This window comes from Procambarus clarkii, chromosome 15 (assembly GCF_040958095.1).
Source record: "Procambarus clarkii isolate CNS0578487 chromosome 15, FALCON_Pclarkii_2.0, whole genome shotgun sequence".
Lineage (NCBI taxonomy): Eukaryota > Metazoa > Arthropoda > Malacostraca > Decapoda > Cambaridae > Procambarus > Procambarus clarkii.
The window spans coordinates 3,930,896-3,958,465 of NC_091164.1; the positions used below are offsets into that span (position 1 = coordinate 3,930,896).

The following is a 27,570-nucleotide window of genomic DNA, read 5'->3' on the forward strand; positions in this document are numbered from 1 at the left end:
TCCTTTACACACTACAGGAAAGACAAATTAGCCAAGGAAAATATCTGCATGCAATGAGTGTGGTAAACAAGTGGTGGAATTGACCTCTATTTACAGCTTCAAGAGTATTAACCCTTACACTGCTCAGGGGTCTTGGGGACATTTACACCCCTGTGCGCAAGAAAAAAAAAATTCAAAATTTTTTTTTCGTCTTCTAAACATGTTAATTTGTGTCCCCTGAGCACGGAAAAAAAAAAAAAAATCGTAGGTGACATATTTTGGGCGCAATTGACCGAGGAAGTCTGGCAAAAAGTGGGCGTTGACAGAGCGGTCGTCAGACCCGGTCAGCGTCACCCGCGTTGACAGATGGGAGTTGCCACAAAGATATTATTACCTAATTGTTTCAATGTCTCCGATTGATTTTTTCTTAGTTTTTTTGCAGTAATATTATTCAATAGTGTGTATTGTAATATATTTATATAATAAAAGTGGTTAATAATCGCTATACTCAAAAGTATGATGTGCATATTAGTGATTCAATTATTATGTTTATATAACAATAAACAAATAGTTTTGCTGCTATTACACTCTATACACAGGTTATATAAAAGTATTGGCATGTTTTGGTCACCATAACGAACCACTAAGTTGGTATTGAGAGTCGAAAAGCAACGAGGAGTTACCGCCACACACCAGCCAGCCACTCGCTGCCACTCCCTCAACACACGCACTAAACTTTCTCCCCCAACAATACCATTTGTGGTGTTATTACACTATATACAGACGTTATATATAAGTATGTATATATTTTGTTCACCACAACTGTACAGCTAAGCTGATATAGTTAGTTCAGGCACTAAGAGTCGTCGCTATACACAGATGGCGGCTGGCGGCTCCCTCACTCTTTCAAGGTCACACGCACTAAACTTTCTCCCCCAACAATACCTTTTGCAGTGTTATTACCGTATATACACATATTATATATAAGTATCTACATGTTTTATGCACCGGAACTGTACACCTAAGCTTGTAGTGCGCGCAAAGAGCATAGTGGCCACCCTCTAAACAGCTAGACAAATCGTGCAGACGACGTCACCTCCGTCACCCATATGGCTCCTCCCAGCATAATCCTTTTGCTGTTATTACACTAATACACACATTAAATATAAGTATCTACATTTGTGTTCACCATAGAGAACCACTGACCTGGTATGGTGAATGCAAACAATAACAGCTAGCCACACAGTCAGTAAACGATGCTGTCTCCCTCCATCTCTCAGCATCACTCCTCCCACAGCGCTAATTATTACAACAATCCTGCTATTATCACAACCCTGGTTATTTATATCACAGTCATTGGTCATCTGTAATATTGTCATCGCTAAATAATAACAATTATATATTTATTTTGACATTTTTCGGCGATGCTGTGGTCACAAGCTGAACATCAATGCTGTTCGCTCATGCTGCGTGCGCCGGCCTTGGTTGCTCCAACAGTACTGTGCCTCTCACACCTGAGAATATTGCCCACGATTTTTTTTTTAAATGGCATCTGTTTACAAGAGCCCTGAGGAAGCTACTGTGAACCCCGTGTAGCCGCGGGCCATTTGAATCAGGCCTGGCACCCTATGGCGTATATATACGCCATGCGCACCATGGGACATGTTACTCAGGGCGTATATATACGCCATGCGCAGTTTAAGGGTTAAGTATGACAGAGTAACTGAATATGAGGATATATCAGGTATACTAACCATGAGATGAGGCACTAATGCTCTCTCTCAATCACATTCCACCAAGGTTTTACAATCAACCTGACCACACTCTTGCCTATGATAATTGTTTTCACATACTTATGCCACACACAGATCACAAAGGAATCGCAATTGTGTGATATATAAATGAAAATAATTTTGAAGCAGTGGAGTGACTTGATACCTACATTCTGGTGAATCTCAGACACAAATCGGCATGCTTAAAAGGCTTCAAAGTTTTCCTTTTGTATACCATTTGACTGAGTAATGAACTCCCTAATATTATCTTTTTGCTACTTTATATTTCCTCCTCCTTTTCACAAAGTTCAAATGATAAAGTATGGTATATTTATCTACTGTACAAGGAGTTCATCTACTGCTTGTACACCGAGGCAAGGAGAAGCACAAGGCGCCAGAAAACTTAAGGGAGTTGGACGCATTTGGCCAATCTATTTGTTTTGTCAATGTATTGTACTCAAAACGAATTCTCAATTTTGGCTGCTTTGAACGTTTTATTTTAATATTGTATGATATAATTTGATATATGATATAATATAATTTAAAAAATTACATTTTGCATTTGAAAATTAAAAAAGACTATGCATTGTATAATACAAGTCCAGATGTATTGGCTCAGTTGTTCTAATGTGTACAATTTTCATAGAAATGAACATTTGTTTGATCCGCTGGACAATTTGCACTAAACATGAAATCAATAAAGTGAGGTTTGTTTGAGTGTAAAAGTATAAAAGTATTTCTCCAGCTGTAAACAAATGGAATTAACTACTAAAGACAGCAAGGGATGCTTGACTCCATCTATAGCTTTAAGTGTAAGTATGATAAAGTATAAGAGGATCCAGTTGTTGCACCAGCAAATTGATAACTAGGAGCCAAGAAAGGAGCTCATTCCCACAAACACAAATAGATAAGAACATCACATACAAATAAATTGAGTTACTCTAACCTGCAGGATGAGTGTGCACAGGGTGAAAACACTGCAGATGCAGGATATGCATAACAAATTGTACATAAGGAATCCTCATCGTCTCCTGAAGTAGGTTCTCCCCGGCTCTCCACACATTTTTCAAGGTGTGATATGACATGCTCCACTTGGCTTATTTCAGAATTAGATATATCATCAGGGTCTGTGATGGCAAAATATAAAATGAATGCTATTAATCTATGTACATGTTAAGAGTTTAGTAAAATATACAGTACCCTATTCTAAGTTAGTACACACTGACACCCTTTTTAGTTAGGTTGTAAAACTGTGTTTCATAGCAGTTCAATTTATGTATAATATAGCTGGAGACCCTTGGTGAGCCACTCAAAATGCTGGAGTCACCCAGGTGTTAAGAACCACTGATGTAACACCTCGGTTAAAAAGGGAATAATGTGAACCAAAACCGTTTCAATTACTGAATTGTACAATATATCTTTCGTCCAATAATATGGGGTTTCTAATTAAAATACGCTATGATGTTTGCATTAAATGCAGAGAAAATTTCTCATAAGACGATTTAACATATACTGTACTTCTATAAATCAGGTTAAGTAAGACTTTTTATTAAAAATTATTTATATGTATGGTAATAAATTATCATGCTTTTATTGTTATGTAAACAATAAGATACATAAAGATAAATGTATGAAAATCATTTGATCACTATTGTATATACAATTACTATTTTAATCTATTTAATCATAACCAATTTCTAACTGCAAAACAGATACACAAGCAAGGGTAAACAAAATTCTGGGTAGTTGATTTAATCTAGTAAATGCCAAAAAAAAAGTAATGGTGTATGTAACTGTATAATGTACTTACAATTTCTCAATGAAAACTTAATGCCTGCACTATTATTAATGTGAGAATTTGCTCCCCTCACATGAGCTGGCAATGGTAAACAGTCTAGGTAACTGGAACAATGTTCAGTTAACAACTGAGCTCTGTCTGAGGCCGAGGCTGAGGGTGTGGCTGATGCTCCTGCGTATGCCATGGATGACGAGGCCTTCAAAACGTCTTGACCACCGAGAAGCTGATATACAGAACTTATCTGGAAACTCGGTTCATTTAGCAGTGTTCTTGTTGCCACCTGGGCCTTGGGATTTACTGGTGGGGTAGGTAGGGAGAGTATCATTAAAACTTCATGAAAATAATTTGGTAATATTGCTTTAATATGTATAAAGAAATGTACAAATTTGCATGATATCATGAGATTATACATATCATATGCAAACAATAAGTTATGATGATGGCTATCTACTGTATAGCACATCCAGAAAATCTGGACCTCACTTAAACTGACTAATAGAGATCAGACTCATTTTGTATTAAGGAAGGGGACCGAAGAACCCAAGGAAACCCAGAACCGAACCCAGGGAGGAGCTGACGCCGTATCAAACTCATACAGGAAGGGAGGATAAGAAAACTCCCCCCCTCCAGTAACAACAAGCCCTGCTCAGAGGGTACAACACCCAAGCAGGGACAAATGGGGCCCAAGTCAGCCCCTCCCCCGCCCCGGGAACCTCCACATCAGGACCGGGGGCCTAGCCGTCCTCCAAATCCTCCGCTTGAATAGAAAAGGCAGAGTCCACCGGAAAAGCAGGAAAGAAGGGGCCCCACTGGTCAGACCCAGGAGCACCGGCTGGAGGAACTGGTTCAAATGCCCCTATCGCCACATCGGATGGGGCATCCCCCGAAGTTGCCCGAGTCTCACCCACCAACTAAACCCTGCAACGACTCCGAGACCCTCAGACGCTTCAGAGCTGGGTGCAGCAGGGAAGAAACAGGACGAATAACAGCAGGGAAAGGACAAAGGGGCACGGACGAAACCAAAGTCGAGGCGACTAATGCTCCAAAGTCCGGGGCTTAGGAGTTAATATCTCCTAAGGTTTCAAAACATCATGAAAACCGTTAATTGAAAGTTTCCTCCCATAACCTAGCAGCCTAAGCTAGAGGACCCAAAACAGAAAACGGGACAGAACGTCACTTTTGCAAACCGATTCCATTTTCAACTACATTCTTTTTTTTAGCCCGAGTGTGTATAAGAGAGAAAAACGATATAATTTGTAAGAGGACAGGTTGGTTTAGCAGCTCTGTACAGATGAGGGTGTCTTTGATGTCTAGGCTGACCTCACCCTGATGCCTATGTTTTCTATCACATCTGAAAAGATTAAATTCTGGTATCCATCTCTCATTGAATAGTCCTTTGTGTGAGTTTCAGTCAAAGCTGCAAAAACTGCATTTGCCTCATTTAGGGGACCATTTAGAAAGTGGACTTTGTTTTGCATGTTTTGATGCTTTGTATGTTGTCAAATAAGATATTATCTTATTTGTGGAAGTGCTGGGTATTTTACGTGGTGTTAATATCTGGGGTTCTGATAGGGGTGCCACATTGTTCATGTCCTGTTTAACGGGTGCCACATTGTTCATGTCCTGTTTAACAGGTGCCACATTGTTCATGTCCTGTTTAACATTTGACTAAGTTGATGGTTGAGTTTGGACATCTCTTGCCATTTTGTTTTCTTTCTCTTACTATAAAATCCCCCTGGTATGTATGGGTGTTGCTGCATTCATAATTGCATTATTTTTATTTTTTTTGGCTTGGTTCCTTTGATATGAAATGCTGGGCAATCTCTTAAAATATTCCTTCTAGTTTAATGAGTTTGTACACAGTTTTGTGTAGAAATATTTCAAGTGCCACATTACTGGGTCACATCAGGACTGTTCGGCCTACCAGAGATCAGAGCTAGAACGTGGCTCTCTTCACTAAGAGGCACAAGAAGCAGGAGACAATATCACCCTCACTAGGCAAGCATTCAGAAAGTTAGCGAAGCTTTACAGACAACTGCAAGGGTCATAGGCAATGAATCATCGAAACAGTCAAAATGACTCCACAAACAATTCAATCCAAACAATTGGATCACTCGTAACTAGCTTGAATCCGCTAGTACAGTATTAATGGCCGCCACTAGATGGCCTGGGCCCATGGCTAATAGCAGGCTCCAAGGTCAGTCTGGAGCAGATAGACGTACAATGAACTGGCAAACTAACACACCTGGTAGGGAAGCAGTCAGGGAGCCACCAGGACTCTACCAGGAAGAGGAGTTTCATTTGAAGCAACATGATGTGCTTATATCACACACTACAGTATATACAATACTGAATTCTGTAATGGAACACAAACATACTCAAGAGTTAAAAATGGCAAAGAAGAGTATCATACCTTGTACAATATCATGGCTGATAAGTGTGACCAGAATCCCTGTGACGGATGTGAGTATGGGGTACTGATGTATAGTTTCCAAGCCTGGGATCTCAAGGCCTACAACATGGCCAAAGCATCCAGACCATCCACTTACACGGTTAAGAACTTGACATAATAACTGTCAAGAGAAAAATTGCATTGCTTGCTTAAAATATAACTATTAGAAATGATAAGCAAATTATATTTACTGTATTCAAATTTGAAAAAATGTAAGGTAAAAGCATATATTATCATGTACTATACACAGTTTCCAGTTTTACAAGAATGAACAACACACAAACCTGACATAATCTTGACAAAAGTAGTTCAGCATTGGATCTGGAAAAATCTGTAAACAGCTGTGGTGCTATATTTACAATCATCTCCAGAACACGTAGGAGGGCCAAAGCCAAATCAAAACATGTGGCACAAATTCGGAGTTGTCTCGAATCAATAAACACACGCTCAGGACGGTTTGAAGCATTTTGGATCTGTTGGTAAATTTTGAAGTATTTGATTTTTAACATTGAAATTAATATTAGTCAATAATGCAAATGAAAGAATGCAATATAAATGTAAATTTGACAATTCCATCAGTCCTCTTTACTTTAATTCATAAACTTTAAATAATTTTTTTTTTTAGAATATCAAAGGTCCCATCACATGGATAAAGATGACATAACATCATGAGGTAAGGACAAAGATGGGTGGGAGGTGGTTGAATTACAAAGTGAACTTAGGGAAAGAGCAGAACCTGGATGATGAACTTTGGAGAGTTAATTTTTCAACTACCCTCGACAGTGAAGTAAAGCATAAGAAATATCGAGAAGATTCGTGTTAGAATCATTAATCTTACCCTTTTGGTCATATTCAACAACATATGTTTACAAGAATGACTGCTACCTAAATTTCAGAGGCACCAATCACTGGTAATTTGCAGAACTGTATTGACAGTTTGCACTTTGAGTGCATATATGTTCAATAAATATAAAATTAGGATAATTTCAAAGGGCCCTAAGCCTTTCTCTTTAGCCTGTCTCCAATATCTCACCTCCTGTAACATTCCAATGAACTCTGAGAAGGCCCAGTTGAGCTGATTTAGCAATGAATTGAGGAAGGGTGTGGCCACATCTGATGAACTTTCCAGCACCTTCACAACGTGTCTTTGGAAAACTGGCGATGGGCAAGGAGCTGTGAAAATAGAGAATAAATGAACAAAACATTAACTTACAGTAACAAGTACAAGAGCAACAGAAAGTCATGCAATACAGTGTACCACTGCCTGAAATTGTATAGATTAATGAATACATTAGACAAATGGTAATAATACAGTATAGACATTTGCTGGATCTTGGTGTCTGTATTATTACCAGACACCAAGGTGGCAGTGTGTTTAATCAGTTTTTCCAATACAATATTGTGCAATATTGTGATACATATTGTGCAATATTAAAACTTAAACACAAAAATAAATTCACACGAGGCTGAGAAAAAATTATCCTATTAATAAGAACTACAATATTCAGGGCTTCAAAAATTTTACATAAACTAATTAAACAACAAAAGGCAAGACTGGAAATTATCCAAACACCCTTTATCAGAGGTGCTTTGTGAGGTCCAACATTCATCTTCCTATGAACTGACGTACAATAACAGATCTTAAATATAGATCTAATTTGTTCAAGAAACTTGTACAAATGAGGGTGATAACATTAAGACTATTGGGACATTGATTAATCAGGGCTGACTCAATCAAATCAAAGTCCAACCCTGTGGTCATCATGAATAAGGATGACTATGTCCAAGAAACACCTCTTGAATGTAATGACATGCCAATTTCTGGGCAAGCCACGGCGGTTTCCTGAAGCCACCATCTCTGATGTATGTTCCATCTACTATGTGCCATGAGTCACAGAGTTCTTTGGCATACTGAGAACCCAGAGCGTTAACCATTCTTCATAGAAAATGAAGCATTGAAATAGCCAAAAAAACTCTGAAAACAATTAATTCATAACAAGTGGCTCACTCAAAACTAGCTCTTGCTCATTAGTACCAAAAACCAGAACCAGACAGCCTAGAGTCTCAGGTTTACAAGGTCGCATCCTGACAAGTCTCGATTCATCTGAGGTTCAGGGATTGGATAGGTTTCATTGTGGAGTATCAAGCTTTATGCTTCAAGTTTCTGCCATTCAGCTTGAATCTGGCTCCTCAAATGTTTACCAGGTTAGCATGGGTAGTGGTAAACCAGCTGTGTCTATTAGGAGTTTGCATCTTTGCCCAAATTACTGACTGGTTGGTTTGGACCCTTCAGTTAGTCCATGTGTCAGCTGGCTAGGAATCTGGTTCTTTCCCAGTTTGCCAAGTTTGAATTCCTGGTGAAGTGACAGAAGTTCCAACTGGTTATGTTCTAAGTGCGGATCTGGTTGTTCCTCATTAAGGACTCCTGGTCGGTGCCTCTTTCTCTGCCTCCTGCTGCAGCATAATCACTATCTGTTGTTGCTGATTCAGGTGATTCAATGAATTACCTGGATCAACCCCAGGTGATTCATTGGTTGGTTGAGTAGTTATGTGGGAGCCTGATCTTTACCTGCATGGCATTTTTCCTGGGCAAGGTTTCACCAGTTCCATTTGTTTTGCCACTGCTGGGACTGTTGGATTTGGGCTCCACCCACACTTCATTAGATTTTGCTTTGCCAGCTTCCTCATTGGGATTTATCAGGGCTTGGTTCTGTGGCACAATTCTTTTCTGTCACTCAATGTGTTCAAGGTGCCACAGTTCTGAATTGGGTTTTTGCAGCCAGTGCTCACCATGCCTTCCAGAATTGGTAGTCTGGGACATTCCATCAAGCACAAGAGTGAGAGTGTTTGTGGCTGTGTGGTAGACCCTGTGGAGGATTTAGCTTCCTTTGGGCTACATTCTGACTACTTCACTGTGGGTCCACTTCCTGGGAATCACTTACATCCTACCCCTTTTGGAGCTGGACTCTGTGTAGCTCAACTTCTGGACTCTTGGGATTTGATTTCCAGCACAGTTCACATGCAGCAGTGTCCAACATTCATGCAAATGGGCTATCTCACATCTATTCCATTTCCACAGTGTGGACCGTCGATGACGCGTCCTCCCGTTGGCGTTTCGAGAAGTTCAGTCGCCCAGAGGTGGACTTCTTCATGTCGGCAAAGGTCTTCCATCCTTTGTGGCTGGCTCCTCAATTCAGAGATTTATGCAGCGGACACTTTTTAGCCAGACTGGCTGAAGTTGGGTTCATGTACCTCTTTTTCCCTGGTTCAGTTCTTGGTCTGGATGTTGTTCAGACTGGAGTTTTACTCGAGCAAGGTGATCCTTCTGGCTCCTTGAAGGGTGTATATGCTTTGTGTGTCTGTATATCTTATTAATATGTATTTTATGAACAGATAAATATCAATTTGCACAAAGTTATTTCTATGATAAATTATAAAAAAATAAGTTATCATAGAAAGTAAGTACTCACATCAAACCTCAAAGAGTTTGTACAGAAGCTCACTATACAGTATATGGTAACATATACTGGGTTATTTCTATGATAAGCTCACTATACAGTATATGGTAACATATACTGGGTTATTTCTATGATAAATTATAAAAAAATAAGTTATCATAGAAAGTAAGTACTCACATCAAACCTCAAAGAGTTTGTACAGAAGCTCACTATACAGTATATGGTAACATGGTCAATAAAGTCATCACATTTACCTGTTGTTTGAGTGAAGTTAGGGTTGTCAGTATGGGCTGGTTTTGGACCAAATTTGTTAGTCATATGAGGGCTTCTTGTATATCGGAAACCAAACCCACAGCCTTTCCAAAACCGCACCAAAATCCAGTTATTCTGAGCCCAGGCACGATTTTCGTAAGGCTGTAGGAGGTTTCGAACCATCTGTTGCCGACTGTGAATTAAAAAGATAAGGTAATAATTAATTAAAAAACATAATTAGTAATCCTCTGTTTTAGAGCATGTAGATATAAAATTTGTTAATATCTAAGAATAAATTAGGATATATCATTAAGAGCAATTAAATATATACAGTACCTATTGTATTTGACAAGAAAAACATTTCTAAAGTAAAAGTATCTTTACAAAATGCAAACTGATTTTTTAATGAATAACAAAAGTGCAGCTATGTGAGAACTGGTCTAGGTAAAAATTTACTGCTTACATTGCAGTCTCAACTTCCTATACTTATTGCAGGATTCTTACTGCCCCTATGTTATATAAAAAATAAGAGATTGTATTGAATCTTTTCTTGCAAAGTGACCACACAATTTTTACAATGGTAAAAAAAACTAGCACATGTTAATGAATATTTAAGAATGCCAGACCGAACATTTGAGATATATTGTACTCGTCAAAAGCATGCACCGCCCTATTTGAGGCAGCACGTACTTATGCCAAAAAACCAGCAATAAATGTAATGAAACGACAATTTCTGGGCGAGCCAGAAATTGTCGAGCATGTCTCCGAGACCTGTAGGCTGGAAAATAGCTATAGAACTCCCCAATCTATGTAAACAAATGATTTAAAAAGTTACAAAACTAGCACCTGTTTGTTTGCCCCACCCTACCCCTCATTTGTGGGGAGGGGAGCAAGCCATTGCTCACAGGCCGCTCCACTGTCAGTTCAACGAATAATGTAAGAACCTGAATTCCCGAGGAAGGAATGGTGTCAGGGAACCAAAAGGGATCACTCGGAAATTGGCATTTCATTACATTCAATGCTTGTTTTCTGGAAGGAGCCCCCTGTGGCTCCCTGAAACTAACTACCCACAAAGAAGGAAGAAATTGGCACTCACCAGGGAGAAGGGAGCACCACAGGTATCAAAGACGAGACCATTGGAGTAGAAAGCCAACCCAAGGCCACACAGGGGTGCCGAGGCATGAGAACATTGATTAAAACAGTTGAAAGAGTGGCTTACTTGTGGACATCATGGGCACAAGGGTAGACCACAGGTTGACTAGACTTAAGGATACTGCGAACAACCTGAGAAATATGAGCTTTGGAGACCAAGGAAACAGGATGAACCCACAAGGCATCCACCGATGCAGAAGAGGTGGCACAAAGTTATTGATGGAGAGCTACCACCAAACACAAAACATGAAGCACCCCAGCAGAACCACCCAAGAATCAACAATCAAAAGTCCCCTTCAGAAACCAAGCAACTCATTCTTCGTCAGAAAAAAATTAGTTGGCTGGAGACGAGCCCAGTATCCAGTCGACTCCTCCAGACCCTCAAACCAAAGGAACAAAAACCCCAGCATGAAGGAGAGTTTGAAGCTCACCAAGATGGAAACCAGAGACCAGGAAAAGCGCCTTAAGAAAGCAATCCCAGACCAAAGGGGGATACAGTAAACTGAGCCAAAGACAGAAAATAAAGCACCAAGTCTGGTAATGAAGCCAACTGCTGTAGCACATGAGCAGGCCAGAGGCCAGAGGAGAAACAATGCACAAGACAGCATGCGAAACTGAGAAAAGAAAGCATTGACCCCAAATGCAAGCTGCAGCAGCTCTGCCAGCACCAACAGCCTGGCTAAGAGGATTGTGAAAATCTACCTTGGTGTGCTGAAGTACAGCACATCTGTAACCCAGTGTATCCCACCAGCCAAGATGCTTGAACTGGGGAAAAGACAGATGCTCAAAACCTCAGACTTACACCAAGGTGAAGGCCACCACAAACAAGGTGGACCTCTAAAGGAGCGACCCCCAGCACACTCCAGGGAAGAAAACTCTGGCAGCACAATGGAAGCACTAGGGAGTGCCCAGGGAAGGAAACCCTGAATACGTGAAGCTCCAAGTGCACTAAACACCTGATCCACATGCACAAACGTGCAAGGAACAATCACAAAGGCAAAAGAAAACTCAAGAAAAACACTGGAGCAATAGCGACAGTGGCAGACTTGGCACACATCAGAGAAGAACTGATGGTGGAGCAACCTGTGAGCAGTGACTTGCCCCCATTCTTCCTCCAAAATCAAAGGGGAGGGTGGGGCAAATGAGCAGGTGCTAATATTGTAACATTTTCTATCATTTGTTTATAGTTTAGGGAGTTCTACGGCCATTTTCGAGTGCGGATCTTGAAGGTTCTCTGGTAGGTCCGAGAACCCTTTGATGATGGTACCTACATCAAAGATGGTAGCTTCAAGGAGCTACAAGAGAGTCCCCAAGAAAAGAGAATAACCTACAAACACAAAGAGATAGACAAAAATGATACGAGAGGTCAGAGGGGCCGATAGCTAAGTCAGATCATACATGCCAAGAACATTATAGCATAGCATTTAACTCTGCATTGAGAAAGGCAAGACACAACAACAACAACAACAACAACAAAGCTAGAACTAAGGTTTGATTCAGTAAAGCAGCCGTAAAAATTATTTTTGAAGACCAAGCTATAGAATGATTGGAGTCCCAAAAATGACAGAAAAGAGCACTGTTTATATTACAAGTGCAACACTTCTTGACTATAGCTAGTTTCACCAAAGTATTGGAGAACACAAGAAAAACAAGAAACTAAATAAATACCAGCAGCATTGGAAGCAGGAACAGTATAAGCCAGATTATTACGAAGTATGTTAGCTTGTCAAAAGGCAAGTTATATATCAAGGAGAAGGGAGGGGTATTAGTGAGATTTTTAAGTTCAGATATGAAGGGAAGATACAGCACTCCAAGTCTTGGTACTTTCCACTGCTTATCATTGTAAATCATAGGACTTCATCATAAATACAAGAAATAAGCATACTTGCCAAGGAATGCTATGTATAGTATTTTAATTGCAAAATAAAACAAATTTACTTTGCCCTATTTTTCACAACATGGAGCTGTTATTTTACATTTTTATAATAAAAAAATGATCTTTGCATATTTATCATTAATCATTAGGAACTCAGAATTCCTGGCAGATTTAGATTTACCATTGGTTTAAGGACTTTCCCTATTGCTACCAAATGGCTGGAGCTGCCAGGCCCAAACTTCAATTTGGAAGCCCAGATGTGTGTGGATGAACATTACAAAATGTTGAAAATATTTCTTTGATGCACTTGGTAAAACTCGCCTATCACACTGAATTACCTTTTCGTTAAGTAAGCATTATCATTTATTGCAGCAAAACAAAAAAATTGTTTTACAGAAGAAAAAAGACTTACCTAGCTTCTGGCATATTTTCCAGAGCAGTCAAGGTTGTCTGGTGACATACGAAGCCTGCAAGAGCTTGAATGAGAGAATCTTTGCTGTCGGCATACACTATTCGTGAATCACAGAAGTGCAATGCAAGGAATTCACCCACACTTGAAAGAAGACTCTGAGAGCCTACAGAAAAGAAACGGCCTATAAATCACAAAAAGTCATTCTCATTTTTGTTAATACTGTATAAAAAACATGGTCATGAGTTTCAAAAGAATAGCAATTTTTTACTATCAAAGTCAGAGAATATTCTTGATAGTTGAAATGTTACCTGATAACAGTATCAACATTATTTGAAATACAAAAACTCTGGAGCATCTTATATTTTTATGAAGCTAGCAGTGTTGTAAATTGCAAATAAATAGATTTTTCCCATTTGTTTCATTAAAAGTAACAAACTATGAATAAAACTTACTTAGTGCACTTTCTGGGGGAACAGTGAAATAGAGACGCAAAGCCGTACACATCTCAGTTAAGCTCTCTACATAGAAATCTGGCACAAAACCAAATAACTCCCCTTCACTTGAAGCAGCCTACAAAGATATGGAACAAAATTAGGTATCACTGTATGTGTACATACATATGTACATAGGTATGAGTGTAATTACTTTAGTGTAGTTACAGGATGAGAACCACGCTCGTGGTGTCCTATCTTCCCAGTACTCTGTCATATAATGCTTTGAAACTACTGAAGGTTTTGTCCTCCACCACCTTCTCACTTAACTTGTTCCAACCGTCTACCACTCTGTTTGCAAAAGAAAACTTTCTAATAATTTTTTGGCACCTTTGTTCTTGAAGTTGCCGATTTCAGGAATTCCTCTTTGTCAATTTGGTCAATTCCTGTTATTGTTTTTTAAGTAGTGATCATATCACTTCTTTTTCTTCTATCTTCTAGCTTTGGCATATTTAAAAGACTCTACTCTCTCTGCGTAATTATGCAGAATATGCCACCTACGAATTTTTTTCCCGTGATCAGGAAACACAAATAAACACTTTTATAAGATGAAAAAAATTTTGGATTTTTTTTTGTTGCGCCTGTGGGTGTTGAAGGCCAAAAGGACCTTAGCGGCTTAAGGGTTAAGGTTCTAAATATCAGCCTGATAATTCATACTGGCAGTGATGAAATTCCTTTTATGTTGCATGCTTTCAATCAATATAGGAAATAAATAATTTGTACATTTATTATTTATTTCCTATACCGATATATAAATTGAAGAGTCAGAGGAACCATAAATTGAGGAGTTGGAGCCGAAGGTTTTATGTACCATCTCCACAGTCCTGTTACTTAGCATCTTCAACTTTTCTGTTTACAATAGACTTATCATTGGGGGAACTTAACAACATAACTGTGTTTTGCACTTACTTTGAGTGATGAGAGAATGACCTGCATAAGAGATACTAAGTGGGAGTATTTCTCTGCAGAGTGTATGGCTGCTATTACCCATGCCTGCTGCCTGGCTTGCTCCTGGAGTTTATTCATAAACACCTCCCTTGATCCACTTAGTTCATTCAACTGACTTGTACTCGAACCCTGTGGCAAAAATATTTAAATACGTTGTAGAACTAGAGTTTGTAATAGGGCATATTTAGATACAAAGCTTATGATATTATAAACTTAAACACACACCACAAACTTCAAACATCTCTCCTTCTTCAAAGTTGATCTTACACATGCCAAGGAGAAGCAACTTCTCAAATACAGTCCTCACAAAATGAAACTACTTAAGAAATCCTCAAAATTTAAGATAAAGTCCATCACTTAAGAACTAGTAATAAACAAATAATGAGTCACAATAAGGTGGCTGAAGATGTAATGACCAAACCACACGTCAGAAAACGGAGAAACAATGTTGTTTCAGTCTGTCCAGGACTATTATCAAGTCGTGTGATTTTGAAGCAACATCATTTCTCCATTTTCCGATGTAAGGTTTGGCCATCATCTAGCAACAATTTTTAAACAATACACTAAACGTAGCTAAAACTTTCTTTACGAATGGGAACGTAAGTTTCAACATTTATTCATAACCAAAGAGGCCTCTAAAATGTAAATGGCAATCTACTGATAACTTAATAAATTACATTCTGAGGAATACAACAGGCTGCTTTATAAATCAAAATCCTTACAAATCCATTGGACCATGAACGTTCTGATCATGTTGACATGCGGTATTGATACAGTAGGCATCCATTCAAATGTGCATCATCTCATAATGGTAATAGGAGGGAACTGGAAAAATTGCAATTGAGCCCAGAATGACCATCCTAGGTATCACAAGTGACTCCCATGGAATGCTTTTACTAATTACCAATTAGCCAATGAGATAACCTCCCAAACAGCCACTAAGCAACAGCAACATATCCTCAGCAGGATTCCTTGATGGTAGCCTCACATGCTTCTTGACACAGTCCACACACATGTAAATTGCAGGCAAGGGAAGGAACAGGAGTACTGTACCGCCCAGAAAAAAAGAAGGAACAGAATGGAAAGACATGCTACCTAGTGCCCCACACAGTCAGCACAGAGGGTAAAAGAATGGGACATTAACCTGCCACCAAATAAGGTTAGACTTCCAGAAACCTCCAAGCCCTGAACAAGGAGCATGGTTTGGCCAAGAAGAAAGCTTGGATGTGACAACCTACATCGGATCATATGCTCTAGCAAATGCTTGTGGCTGATGTATACCCAAATGGTAAAGCAGCTGGGACACAAGTGCTTTAGTACAGGAGAACAGTCCTTTGAAGAAGTAACTTATTTTCAGCAACAAGATTACCAAACTCCAATGAGAATAAATCAGTAAGTTTAAAGCAACTTTATTTATATAATTACTAGATGTGTACCAATCCCAATTTGACCAATATGAATGCTGCCTTATTACTAGACAAGAATTTTTTGTTACCTTTTGTTAAGAATGTTACCTCCTCATGTCAGCAATATACTCCATACATTTGACCACCTCAAGTCAATAATACCATATACTAGCAAACAATTCATCTCTTCATGTCAGTAATATACATCCATAAATTTTAACCATATGTCAGTAGAGTAAAAGCCAGTAGTTCGAAGTTTCCTTTTTCACATCATTATCATCAACCTTTTCCTCCTTGCTAACCATTTACATCAGTCAATAAATTTATCCTGGTTTCTGATAAGCTATCAACCACATTCTAAATTATCACCCATATTTTATTCTCAACCTAATGTGTGCAACAAGTTAGCAGATCAAATCCCTATCAAAACAACAAATATGTTTTATAAAACAAGCTTATTACCTTTTCCTTGCAGTACTTCATCTTTTTGTCAATCTCTAACACATGAGTGATATTGTCGTTCATGGAATCCCTCTGTGCTGCTACCTTCCCAAGTTGCTTGTGTGCCCCAATGTGGTAGAGTAGTATAATCCCATCAAGCAGGTGAAGGAGGGAGTCGCGCCTCATCTTGGAACCTCCATTGTGATCAGGCTTGTCATCCATATCTCCCGGTGTGACATTTACAAGTTTCATGTCACTGTCTATAGCAGACTCTCCTGACACCAGTGCCTTACCCAGCACTGCACCTGCAAAAATGAGAAAAATTTAAACTTTTTCATATAATATGCTCACATGATAGTATGTGCAAGTCTCTGAAAGCAACTGCACAAGATTACAGACAGAAATCACAATAGCGTGATGCATCAAATGAACAAATCCACAAGGGTCGTGATGAGGGTTCGAACCTATGTCCGAGAGGATCCCAGACGCTGCCTTAATCGACTGAGCTACGACATGGTTAAAAAAATTGCAACCGGAAAATCATCCTGATTTACCAACGGGTCCTGCAGTCTCTCCAAGACACAAATCAGGGTTTTACGCAATTCCCCCATGCACTTGAGCTATGTCAATAGGCTGTTCTACCCCTTCGCCCTTACTTTATTACACACAGAAATGATAATAGCGTGATGCATCAAATGAACAAATCCCCAAGGGGCATGATGAGGTTCTGAACCCTACGTCCGAGATGATCATTGGTAAATCTGGATAATTTCCCGGTTACAATTCTTTTAACCATGTTGTAACTCAGTCGATTAAGGCAGCATCTGGGATCCTCTCGGACGTAGGTTCGAACCCTCATCACGGCCCTTGTGGATTTGTCCATTTAGCTCTCATCCTCTAACTATACTTAGGTAATTACATGAGGTTTTGTAATAAAATTTTGACAGCTCTACTATTGACAAGGCAATGCCCTTACAGCACAAGGTGAATGTGGTTGGTATGTCTTGTTAATACACACCTGATGTAGAGGGCTCATTGCTGTGCATAATGTTCATGTCTTCTGCGGAACTGACACCAGCTGTTGCATTATCTAATTCACTTATCACCTGCAAAAATCAAAATTCCTAAGACATTGTTTATATAACTTCTTAAAAACCAAAAAAGGAATGAAACATTATATGTCAAATCAGAAGAAAAAGATAAAAAAGGAAAACATATACAAGAAAAAACGGAGTTGAATGAAATGAAACGCCTCTTTCTGGCGAGTCCTCGGCGACTCCCTCTTGCAAACCGTCTAGATAGCTTCACCCAATTCAAATCACACCAAGATTCTACAAGTTTTTAAAAGCCCACTGGAGACCAGAGCCAAAACCTAGTCCTCTCTCAGAAGCACAGAGAGCAGAGGATTTATAATAACTAACTGAGGAAATAGCTACCAGAAAGGTAGGATGACACGAAACAGATGACAGCAAGGTAAATAAATCTAAACAACTCTGAAAGGTTGTCATGCGTGATTTATTATAGAACCGAATGGTGGGGGGCCTGGCTGACCCAGATTGGCTCCCTCCTCCCCCAAATGAGGGGAAAGGTGGCGCAAACTAGCAGAGAGCTATGTTCACAAGCTGTTGGTTTTCATTGTTGTGGAGTTCTTCTGGCAATGTTGAGGCTTCGGTCTCATTTTTAAATTGTGCAGTAGTTTGTTTTGATTTGCCTATCATTCTGGGTGCTTCCCTGGTGGTGGCAAAGATGTTAGACTTTAAATGAAGTGTTCATAGGCCATTGCTCCCTTCACCTCTCTAGAGGGGGTGAGGCTCGTGGTTCCCCCTAGGCCAACAGAACTCCGTGACTGATGGCTTCTAGTAGTATGGCACTAAATTAGTCTAATAGCTTAGGGAGCCTCTGGGGCTCACCCAGAAACTGGTGTTTCTTCACATTCAACACTGGTTTTAGGTCCAGATTTCTTTCTTCCTATCTTCTCACTGCCGTGTAGTTCTTTTTTGTTTCTTTGTATCGCTCTTATGTTTGAGGGTTTGGCCTCTTCCTACATCGATTCCATTTTTGTGTCTATTGGTATCTGGCCCTCTCACAATTTCTGTTGAACCAATCTTGTTTTCTATTTTTGCAACTCTATTTTGGTATAAATTTGTTAGTACCTTTATCATATACTGTAGTTCACAAAAACTGTTCTGTTGCTTCTTTGCATATTTGTGTTATGAGTTCCATCATCTTATTTGCTGACTTTTCTCCCAGTAAACTTCCTGCAGATACTCTCTAACCTCCCTGTAGGTATGTATAGATCTATTTCTGTCACTAATATGTGCACCACAATATAATTTTGGACAAATAAAACATACTGTTTTTGCTCTTACCGCACGCACTATTCATATGTTATATATAACTATATATATATATATTTATTTACCTGAATTTACCTAAGATGCCACTTCCTGTCCTCAATGAGAACAGAAAGCCAGCAGCTTGTTAAGTTTTTTTTTTTTTAACAAGCTTGATTTTTAAATTTCAAGGTTTTGCATTTACGGCTCTGGCGAGTAGGCAGTTCCACGGGTTTTTAACCCTGTGGGTGAAAAAGCATTTCCTGTTCTCAGCCCTACATTGTGGCTTGCTGAATTTGAAACCATTGCTCCTTATTTGTGTTACATCTGACCTTTTAAAAAAAATTTCGGGTCAACATCCTCCACATTAAACAATTTGGTACTTAACGCTCATCAACGTTACATATATTCTGTCAAATACTGTGAATACTTATGCATAACAAGTCATAGATTACCAATATAAATTTGCTTTTATGAACTCTTTCTACAAGGAACATCAAATGCTGTCTTTAAATGAAGACAAATTACAGTACTGCATAACAAATAAAAAGATTCTTTCCTGACCTTAGGCGTGTCCACACGAGTCACTGGGAGAGCTTTGTTCAATTCTTTTTTGAGGGTCTTCATTAGATGAGATTCAAGCCCACCTAGTCGATGTGTATCAAAGTAATTTACAGACCCATCATAGAAGAGTCGAGGTGGGATTATAATTTCAGTTCCCTGTGCTTCAATATTCCACAGCTCATGGAACATTGCCAAAAGGCGATGAAAGAGACAAAGAATAACTGGAAGTGGAGTGTATCCAACAACAGGCACCTTAAATGTAATAAAATAAAGTATTACTCAAGCATTCCTCAAGAAAGCATAAATACATAATATACTGTATACAACTCTGAAATTTCCTAAATTCAAAATACTCTATTGTACTTGTAAGTTTACAGTAAAATATAAAATAAGTAAACTTCATAATATGTTGTCCTCAATACAGGATTTTAACAAGTTTTCTTTTGGAAAACAGCAAATCAGAAAAAGGCAAATGTATTTTCAATATTCAAGAAACGGAACAGACATGAAGCACTAAACTATAGACCAGTGTCATTAACATACATTCCATGCTAGATAATATAAAAAGTCGTCAGAAAAAGAGACTGTAGAACATTTGGGGAAGAATAAATTTTATAACAGAGAAACAACACTGCTTCAAAAATGTAAAATCATGTTTAACTAACTGGATTGAATTCTATGATATGGGTCACCAAAATAAGAAGGAGAGATGAGGTAGACTGCATCATCCTAGACTTCCAGAAAGCATCTGAGAAAGTTTCTCACAAAAAACTAGGACACAAGATGGCGAGACAAGCGGGAATAACAGAAAAGGCACTGGACTGGGTACAGGCGTACTTGCCAGAAGGGAAACAAAGGGTCATAGTCAGAGAGGACATATCAGGCTGGAGAGGAGTGGAAAGTGGTGTTCCTCAGGGTTCTGTCCTAAGGCCATTGCTCTTTTTAATTTATGTAAATGTCCTTGTAGAGGGAGTGAGCTCTTACATGTTGATATTTGTAAATTATGTGAAGTTAATGAGAAAACTAAGAACTGAAGAGAATTGTAGGGTGTTGCAAGAAGATCTTGACAAACTTCAGAAATGGGCAGATAAATGGCAGCTGGAATTTAATCCAAAGTGTAAAATAATGAAAATGTGTAAGGGAGACAGAAGACCTGTATTCAACTACACCATATGGGGGGATAGCAATTATAAGAAACAATAAGAGGAAAAGGCCTGGGAGTAGACATAATTCCAACTTTAACTCCAAAAGCCAATGTGAACAGGATAACATCAGTAGCATATGGGAAGTTTGCAAACATGAGAACATCATTTAAGAATCTAAACAAGGAGGCTTTCAAAGTTCATACACACTGCCAGTGTGAGACTATTACTGGAGCACATCACGAGCACAGAACTCACATTTTGTGAAATTTGAGAAAAGTTCAGGTTTCCAACTATTTTAGTGCTAGAATTGACAGGCCTCACCTATGGGGGCAGGTTGAGAGAACTCGCCCTCACAACCTTAAAGAGAGAAGAGAAACTGAAGAGACATGACCACTACATACAAAATCTCAGCAAAATAGACAAAGTAGAAAAAGGAAACCTATTTAAATTACAGAGATAGGACAAGGAGCCATCAGTTGAAGCTGGACTCACAATTGAGTCGAAAAGATGCAAGGAATGTCTCGTTCCTTGTACGGGTGGTTGGCAAGTGGAATGCATTGAAAAGGTTGTTGAAGCCAATTCCAACAATGACTAAGAAAAAATATAATGAAAATTACACAAAGAAATCACAATAGCGTGATGCATCAAATGAACAAATGCCCAAGGGCCGTGATGAGGGTTCGAACCTACGTCCGAGAGGATCCCAGACATTACATTACCATCCAAAGACGAGGAAACTTACTTTACGGAGCAACCGAATGCAACACATAACAATGAATATGGTACAGGCAGATAAACAACCTAATTAAAAACTGCATACAGTATATGTTTCACAGATTTCTACAAGGTAATGATAGTAAAAAAAAAAAAAAAATATTTCTTCACATCTTCTTTTCTGCTCTATGATGCCTTACCCTGGACCCCGGTGCATGCTCCTTAAGGAAGGTGCGAAACTTGGCCAGAAATAATGCTCTGCTGGAATCCTGGTAATTAGCAGCATCGTCTACACTTAACAGGTTTCGCAGGATAGATAACTGGATCTCTTCAACCTCTAAAACAATACAAAACAAACAAAAATTAATTGCATAATTTTTTTTCATCCTACTAATCCACGATATCTCTATACAATATTGCAGTACAGTGGAACCTTGAAAAAATGGATTGCAAATGAATGGATCCCTCAATATTGAGCAGGAATAATTTGCTACTGAAGCAAACCCTCAATTATATGGACCAGGGTGTTCATATAGCCAAAGTTGCCTCAATTCATCGAATTAAGTTGGCTTAGTAATACTGTACTTAGTAATAATTTTTCGAGATCATTTTTATAGCTTATTTTATTTTGAAAATAAATTCTACTTACAAGAGATGCCAATAATGTTATTTAAAAAATGGACAATAGACCATATCTCCATAAATTTTAATTGAGCTCAGTTCCTGAGCTTACACAGTCATCATATATGGACTAAGAATGTCTGTGTAAGTACAGTAAGTAATCATCAATAGATGACAATAAGTTAGCATATAACATGATTAATGTGTGTCCTCATCCATATTAAAAGCAAAACTGATGAGTTCCAGTCACTAGTTGCTTACCTTGGACAGCAGTGTGGATTATGTTGCATGATTCATCATATTCTTGTTTGCAACCATTGATGACTGTCCCATCCTTTGAGCTCCACCAGACTGAGGGTACCACCTCAGTAAGGCCGTCTTCATCGATTGATTTTGTATTAAGAAAACTGGGAAACCTAGTTTGGAAGAGAAAAATTAAAAAGTACTATTACAAGGTTTGATTAATGTGAATTTATGTATTAAATTTTGGAGACTGAAGAGCTGCAATTTGTCATTTAATATATTAATTTAACTTATTCACTCCACCGACAGCTGAATGGACAGCGCTTCGGATTCGTAGTCCTGAGGTTCCGGGTTCGATCCCCGGTGGAGGCGGAGACAAATGGGCAAAATTTTTCTTTCACCCTGATGCCCCTGTTACCTAGCAGTAAGTAGGTACCTGAGAGTTAGACAGCTGCTATGGGCTGCTTCCTGGGGGTATGTAACAAAAAAGGAGGCCAGGTCGAGAACCGGGCTGTGGGGACTCTAAGCCCTGAAATCATCTCAAGATAACCTCAAGGAACCCATATTATTTTGTGGTTTCACTCCTGTTCCAGCACCCAGGTCTGAAACCAACCTTCCCTTGGAACACCATCAGTATGGAAAGCATGCAGCATTGTCTAGTATTTCCAATTCATAATATTTGTAAATTCATAATATTTTAAACATTAACCACTCTGCTGTGTAGCTATTACATATGACAAGCACCCAGTGCACAGAAAAAGATTTCAAATTTTTTTATTTTTATATTGTTAAAATAGAAACTTAAAAAAAATGCATGTGGTATACTTTGGCTGTGATGGGACAAGGAAGTCTAGCAATATTCTGATAAGAGTACACATTAGCGACAGTGTGTTTTAGCCAAGCAGTGTGGCAGGAGCTGCCACAAATACATTACACAATTATTTCAATGTCTTAGAATGGTTTTATATCTAGTTTCTTGCATTATTATTATTATTCAATCGTGTGTAATCTGAGGAATTTATATAGTAGTTAAATGGTGTTATATATATGTTTAGCATAACACCATATACACTGACTCTCTCTCTCTCTCTCTCTCTCTCTCTCTCTCTCTCTCTCTCTCTCTCTCTCTCTCTCTCTGTGTGTGTGTGTGTGTGTGTGTGTGTGTGTGTGTGTGTGTGTGTGTGTGTGTGTGTGTGTGTGTGTGTGTGTGTGTGTGTGTGTGTGTGTGTGTGTGTGTGTGTGTGTGTGTGTGTGTGTGTGTGTGTGTGTGTGTGTGTGTGTGTGTGTGTGTGTGTGTGTGTGTGTGTGTGTGTGTGTGTGTGTGTGTGTGTGTGTGTGTGTGTGTGTGTGTGTGTGTGTGTGTGTGTGTGTGTGTGTGTGTGTGTGTGTGTGTGTGTGTGTGTGTGTGTGTGTGTGTGTGTGTGTGTGTGTGTGTGTGTGTGTGTGTGTGTGTGTGTGTGTGTGTGTGTGTGTGTGTGTGTGTGTGTGTGTGTGTGTGTGTGTGTGTGTGTGTGTGTGTGTGTGTGTGTGTGTGTGTGTGTGTGTGTGTGTGTGTGTGTGTGTGTGTGTGTGTGTGTGTGTGTGTGTGTGTGTGTGTGTGTGTGTGTGTGTGTGTGTGTGTGTGTGTGTGTGTGTGTGTGTGTGTGTGTGTGTGTGTGTGTGTGTGTGTGTGTGTGTGTGTGTGTGTGTGTGTGTGTGTGTGTGTGTGTGTGTGTGTGTGTGTGTGTGTGTGTGTGTGTGTGTGTATATATATATATATATATATATATATATATATATATATATATATATATATATATATATACTGTATATGGTGTTATGCTAAAATATATGGTGCTCTTATCTAGTGACATTATATTATATTTTTACATCAATAAAATATTGTTTTTTGCTGTTACTGTATGGCACTACATAAATACATTACATACACCTATCTATATATTTATAAACAATAATGAACCACCAAGTAATTTTGGAGTGGGTGGTAATGAAATCTTAGCACAGTATAGAGCAACATGGTACGACTGGCTGAATCAAGCAAACGACTTCACCTGACTGAGCAAAATACTCAGACATATACTACGCACATTACTATTATAACTACGAACACTGCTATTTTTATCAGATTCCTGTCACTAAATCATGAGTATGACTAATTTTCCTAAAGATTATTTTCTAAAGGAACATCTAAACGAACAGGAAAGACGCAGATAATTTTTTTTTCAAGATGTCATCTGTCTACTGGAGTCCCGAGGAACAAGATGTGAGCCCCCGTGTACATGCGGGAGTTTTTTATTCTTCTGATACACTGTACTAACAAAAGTGATATGCTAGTGTATGCCCCCCCCTTTCCCCCATGATATCATGGTGTCCACAGTACTACAGTGCAGTGGTTAAGCAAACACAGACTTAGTAAATCAACATCGGTTACATTATTAAATTATGATATTATATCAAACTGTTAAGGAATTTTAATTTTAACCTGAAGAGCATTAATATAAAAACTTAATTATTGTATTTTGGAACAAAAAGCCTATACAGTACTTAAGTACAACAGTTTTAGCGTGAAGACCAAGTTAACGTCATTCACTTGAATTTTTTATGAAATTCTTTTTACAATTAATATGCAGTTGAATCCTTATAATTTATCCAAGACTGTTCATGAAATTTAACATATTTCACAGGTCACTAATTGGTTAGTAATGCTTCACAAAATGTCAATAATGAAATTGGATGTTTTCCACTAAAAATAAATGAATGAAAAGTTTGTACACAATTTCAGGTCATAATCTGGTTTACAATCAGGCACTCAAATAGGATGAGTACTGTTAGATTTTCTTATTAGAATCATCACTATAATTATCCTGGCTTTTCAATCATTCTAACTGTCCTTACCCATCATAGATTAGCTGACAGTAAACAAAAGGTGCTTGCTTACCTTACTTTATCAAAAAGTATGTGGCCAAGGCAATACTTCCTGAGGCTAGTGTGAGAAAGAAGAACATATAACAAACGTAGGTTGTATTTCTGGCCACAAAAATGAATATTTTCGGCTGCCTGCTTGTGGCCTGTTAGCAAACAGATGATCATATTCTCCAGGCACTTGAGAAGTTCATGACTCTAAAAAACAAACACAAAAAACAAAAAAGATAATTTTTACTGAATTAAAAACTAGGATTTATTTATCACTCATATTAAGCAGAACTTGAATTAATTATTTGTTAACAATTTAATCACTGTACAATCATTAGGGCAAGCCTACCTCCAGGGAGGCCATTAGAAAGTCAAAAAAGATGTGTGCTTTTGGCAAGTTCAGTCCAGACGTGCCCAGCCTGTGTGGGCCTGTGTGGGTCTCTGGTGTTACTTCTGCCACCTTTGCTAAAGCAGGAACAAGGCAAGCTTCTACAACATATGGTGTAGCCAATAATGGCCCCAAGTGTGCAGCAATATGCTGCACAACTATGAATATACAAGCTTTCTGACGTCCTCCATTCAAATGTTCCTGCGGCAAAAAGTCAAATTCAAAGCAGAGAGAAATTTGCTAATAAAAAATAACATTCAAATATACATGTTAAAATTCTTATTATAAATTAAATTATTTTTTATAAATTTCACATATACAACAGTAAAAATTACTTGAAAATACTATATATATACTGGCAAGAGTACCTGAGACAAGCTGCTTTGTAGGTTAACTAGGCTTATTAGCCATGACACGCAGCGATGAGCAGTTAGTAGATCGCTGGAGGGGGATTCTTCAAGAGGGGAGAATCCTTGCTGGTGGTAACGGAAAGGCGTTGCCCCAAAATTTACAATCAAGTTTTCTCCTAGTGCCAGTGAAACAGCTGGGAAATATGCCACTCCAGGACCAGTTTTGACATTGGAGAAAGCTGGCCCAAGAGATTTACCATTTCTGATGTGGAAAAATAAGGCTTTGAGAGGATTGAAATGCAAAGTATCTGAGCAGCCCCATCAGTTGCTTTCCGAGATAGGGCCAGGGCCACCCACGACACAACTTTTTTTGGGGGGGTGGGTGGGGGGGTGGGGGGCTTGCAGGGATATTTGATCGCAGACCCAAAGCCTCTGGCTGGCCCACTGACACCCGGACACTGATTACAAGAAAGGTTCTAATCTATTATCCTGTTTGTAACTTTTCAAATAGTCTTGCTACATTGTAGAGAATCTCGAGCCATCTCGTGAGAGAAACCATTCATCGACATCAAAGAGCAAACTGTTCAACATCTTCAAGAAATAATTGAAAAACAAGAAAAAGAGCTAGTTTCTACTCAACTTCCTGAATGGAGAGACAAAAGAAATAAGAAAAACAGAAAAGGCAGCAGCTTACTATAGTATAAAATTGAAGCTAAACAGGGACAGGGCCACTGAAAGGTCAGCCCTCCCAGAAGCCCAATGAAAGCATCCTACAAACCAAGGCCCCTAGTGAGGCGTTTCTTAGTCACTTTCTCTTATCTGGCAGAGAAAGTGAAGTATTCTAATGAAACATTAGGACACAGAACTACAGGTTGAAGAATTTCCTAAGTGGTTCTTTCATGTGATGGATTGAGATTCTCTCAAATTGCATGCAATACCATTTAAAAAGTGCTTTTGTCATGGTAGAGTAAAAGTAAACTTAGTGCCCTTTAAGCAGTTTCTGGGTAAATCCTGGCCCTGGTTCTAGAAACAACCAAGGAAAAAACCTTGCTCGGAAAAAAAAAGAGCTACATGAATATTTTGACAAGCTCTCATTGAATTGTGTCTTTTACTTTCTCTGCCAATGATTTACATGTAGCTCATTGTAATTCATGTTTATATATCTTTAAACAGTTTAACATAAAATTTATTTCTCTGCCCAAGAAAAACTGAGGAACAGGTTAAATGTCAGATTTTCCCCAAAAGAATAATGACAAACTAAATGTTTAAAAACACTGCAATATGCACCGAGCATTTACACAAATGATAAATGAAAAATATTATGGATAAAACAAAAAATAAGGCTTAAAGTTACATTAATATTAAAAGCTCCTTTAAAAGTTGCATCATTCAGCTGCTCCCTCAAGCAAGATCCCATTGTTCTTGGACATAAATTATGCAGACAGGCAGGGCAACACAGAACTGCACAGAAATTTCAAAAGCATTTTTACACGATTACGAGAAAGCCACTAGAGATATTTAATTTAAGATGTAGAGTAGTTCTTGTTCCCTGTACGGGTGGTTGGCAAGCGAAATGTAGTTGAAGATGTTGCTGAAACCAATTTCATCCACAACGTTTAAGAAAAAATATGATGAAATGTTAATGTTAGAGAGGTAATTAGCATGTCGGGTATAAATGGCTTGGAGGCAAGGTAGAGTATAAGGAACTAGATCTCACATCCTGTAGTCACTGACAGGTTCGCACCAGAGACCAGTACCAGAATCTGCTCCACTCAATAGATGAAAGGAGAGTCTTGGTAACCACAACAGTAACCAAGAGAGAGAGTACCAAGAAGGTTCAAAGAAAAACCAGATGGGTTCCT

General features: G+C 38.7%; 1 protein-coding gene across 7 annotated transcripts in view; it reads right to left on the minus strand.

Moving 5' to 3' along the window:
- Window positions 1–27,570, minus strand: part of LOC123759052 (E3 ubiquitin-protein ligase RNF123) — a 51,551-nt gene that overhangs the window by 5,726 nt on the left and 18,255 nt on the right. For all 7 annotated transcript variants that reach the window (XM_045743829.2, XM_045743828.2, XM_045743832.2 and 4 more), the window contains 17 exons: window positions 25,727–25,970; window positions 25,320–25,559; window positions 24,996–25,177; window positions 22,076–22,230; window positions 21,394–21,530; window positions 19,335–19,586; window positions 17,456–17,543; window positions 16,459–16,742; window positions 14,552–14,719; window positions 13,604–13,721; window positions 13,152–13,314; window positions 9,714–9,904; window positions 7,035–7,174; window positions 6,286–6,474; window positions 5,963–6,122; window positions 3,562–3,846; window positions 2,698–2,878 (listed from right to left, as the gene is read on the minus strand). In XM_045743829.2, the coding sequence (XP_045599785.1) occupies window positions 2,698–2,878; window positions 3,562–3,846; window positions 5,963–6,122; window positions 6,286–6,474; window positions 7,035–7,174; window positions 9,714–9,904; window positions 13,152–13,314; window positions 13,604–13,721; window positions 14,552–14,719; window positions 16,459–16,742; window positions 17,456–17,543; window positions 19,335–19,586; window positions 21,394–21,530; window positions 22,076–22,230; window positions 24,996–25,177; window positions 25,320–25,559; window positions 25,727–25,970 (3,177 nt within the window). The remainder of the gene's footprint in view (window positions 1–2,697; window positions 2,879–3,561; window positions 3,847–5,962; window positions 6,123–6,285; window positions 6,475–7,034; window positions 7,175–9,713; window positions 9,905–13,151; window positions 13,315–13,603; window positions 13,722–14,551; window positions 14,720–16,458; window positions 16,743–17,455; window positions 17,544–19,334; window positions 19,587–21,393; window positions 21,531–22,075; window positions 22,231–24,995; window positions 25,178–25,319; window positions 25,560–25,726; window positions 25,971–27,570) is intronic.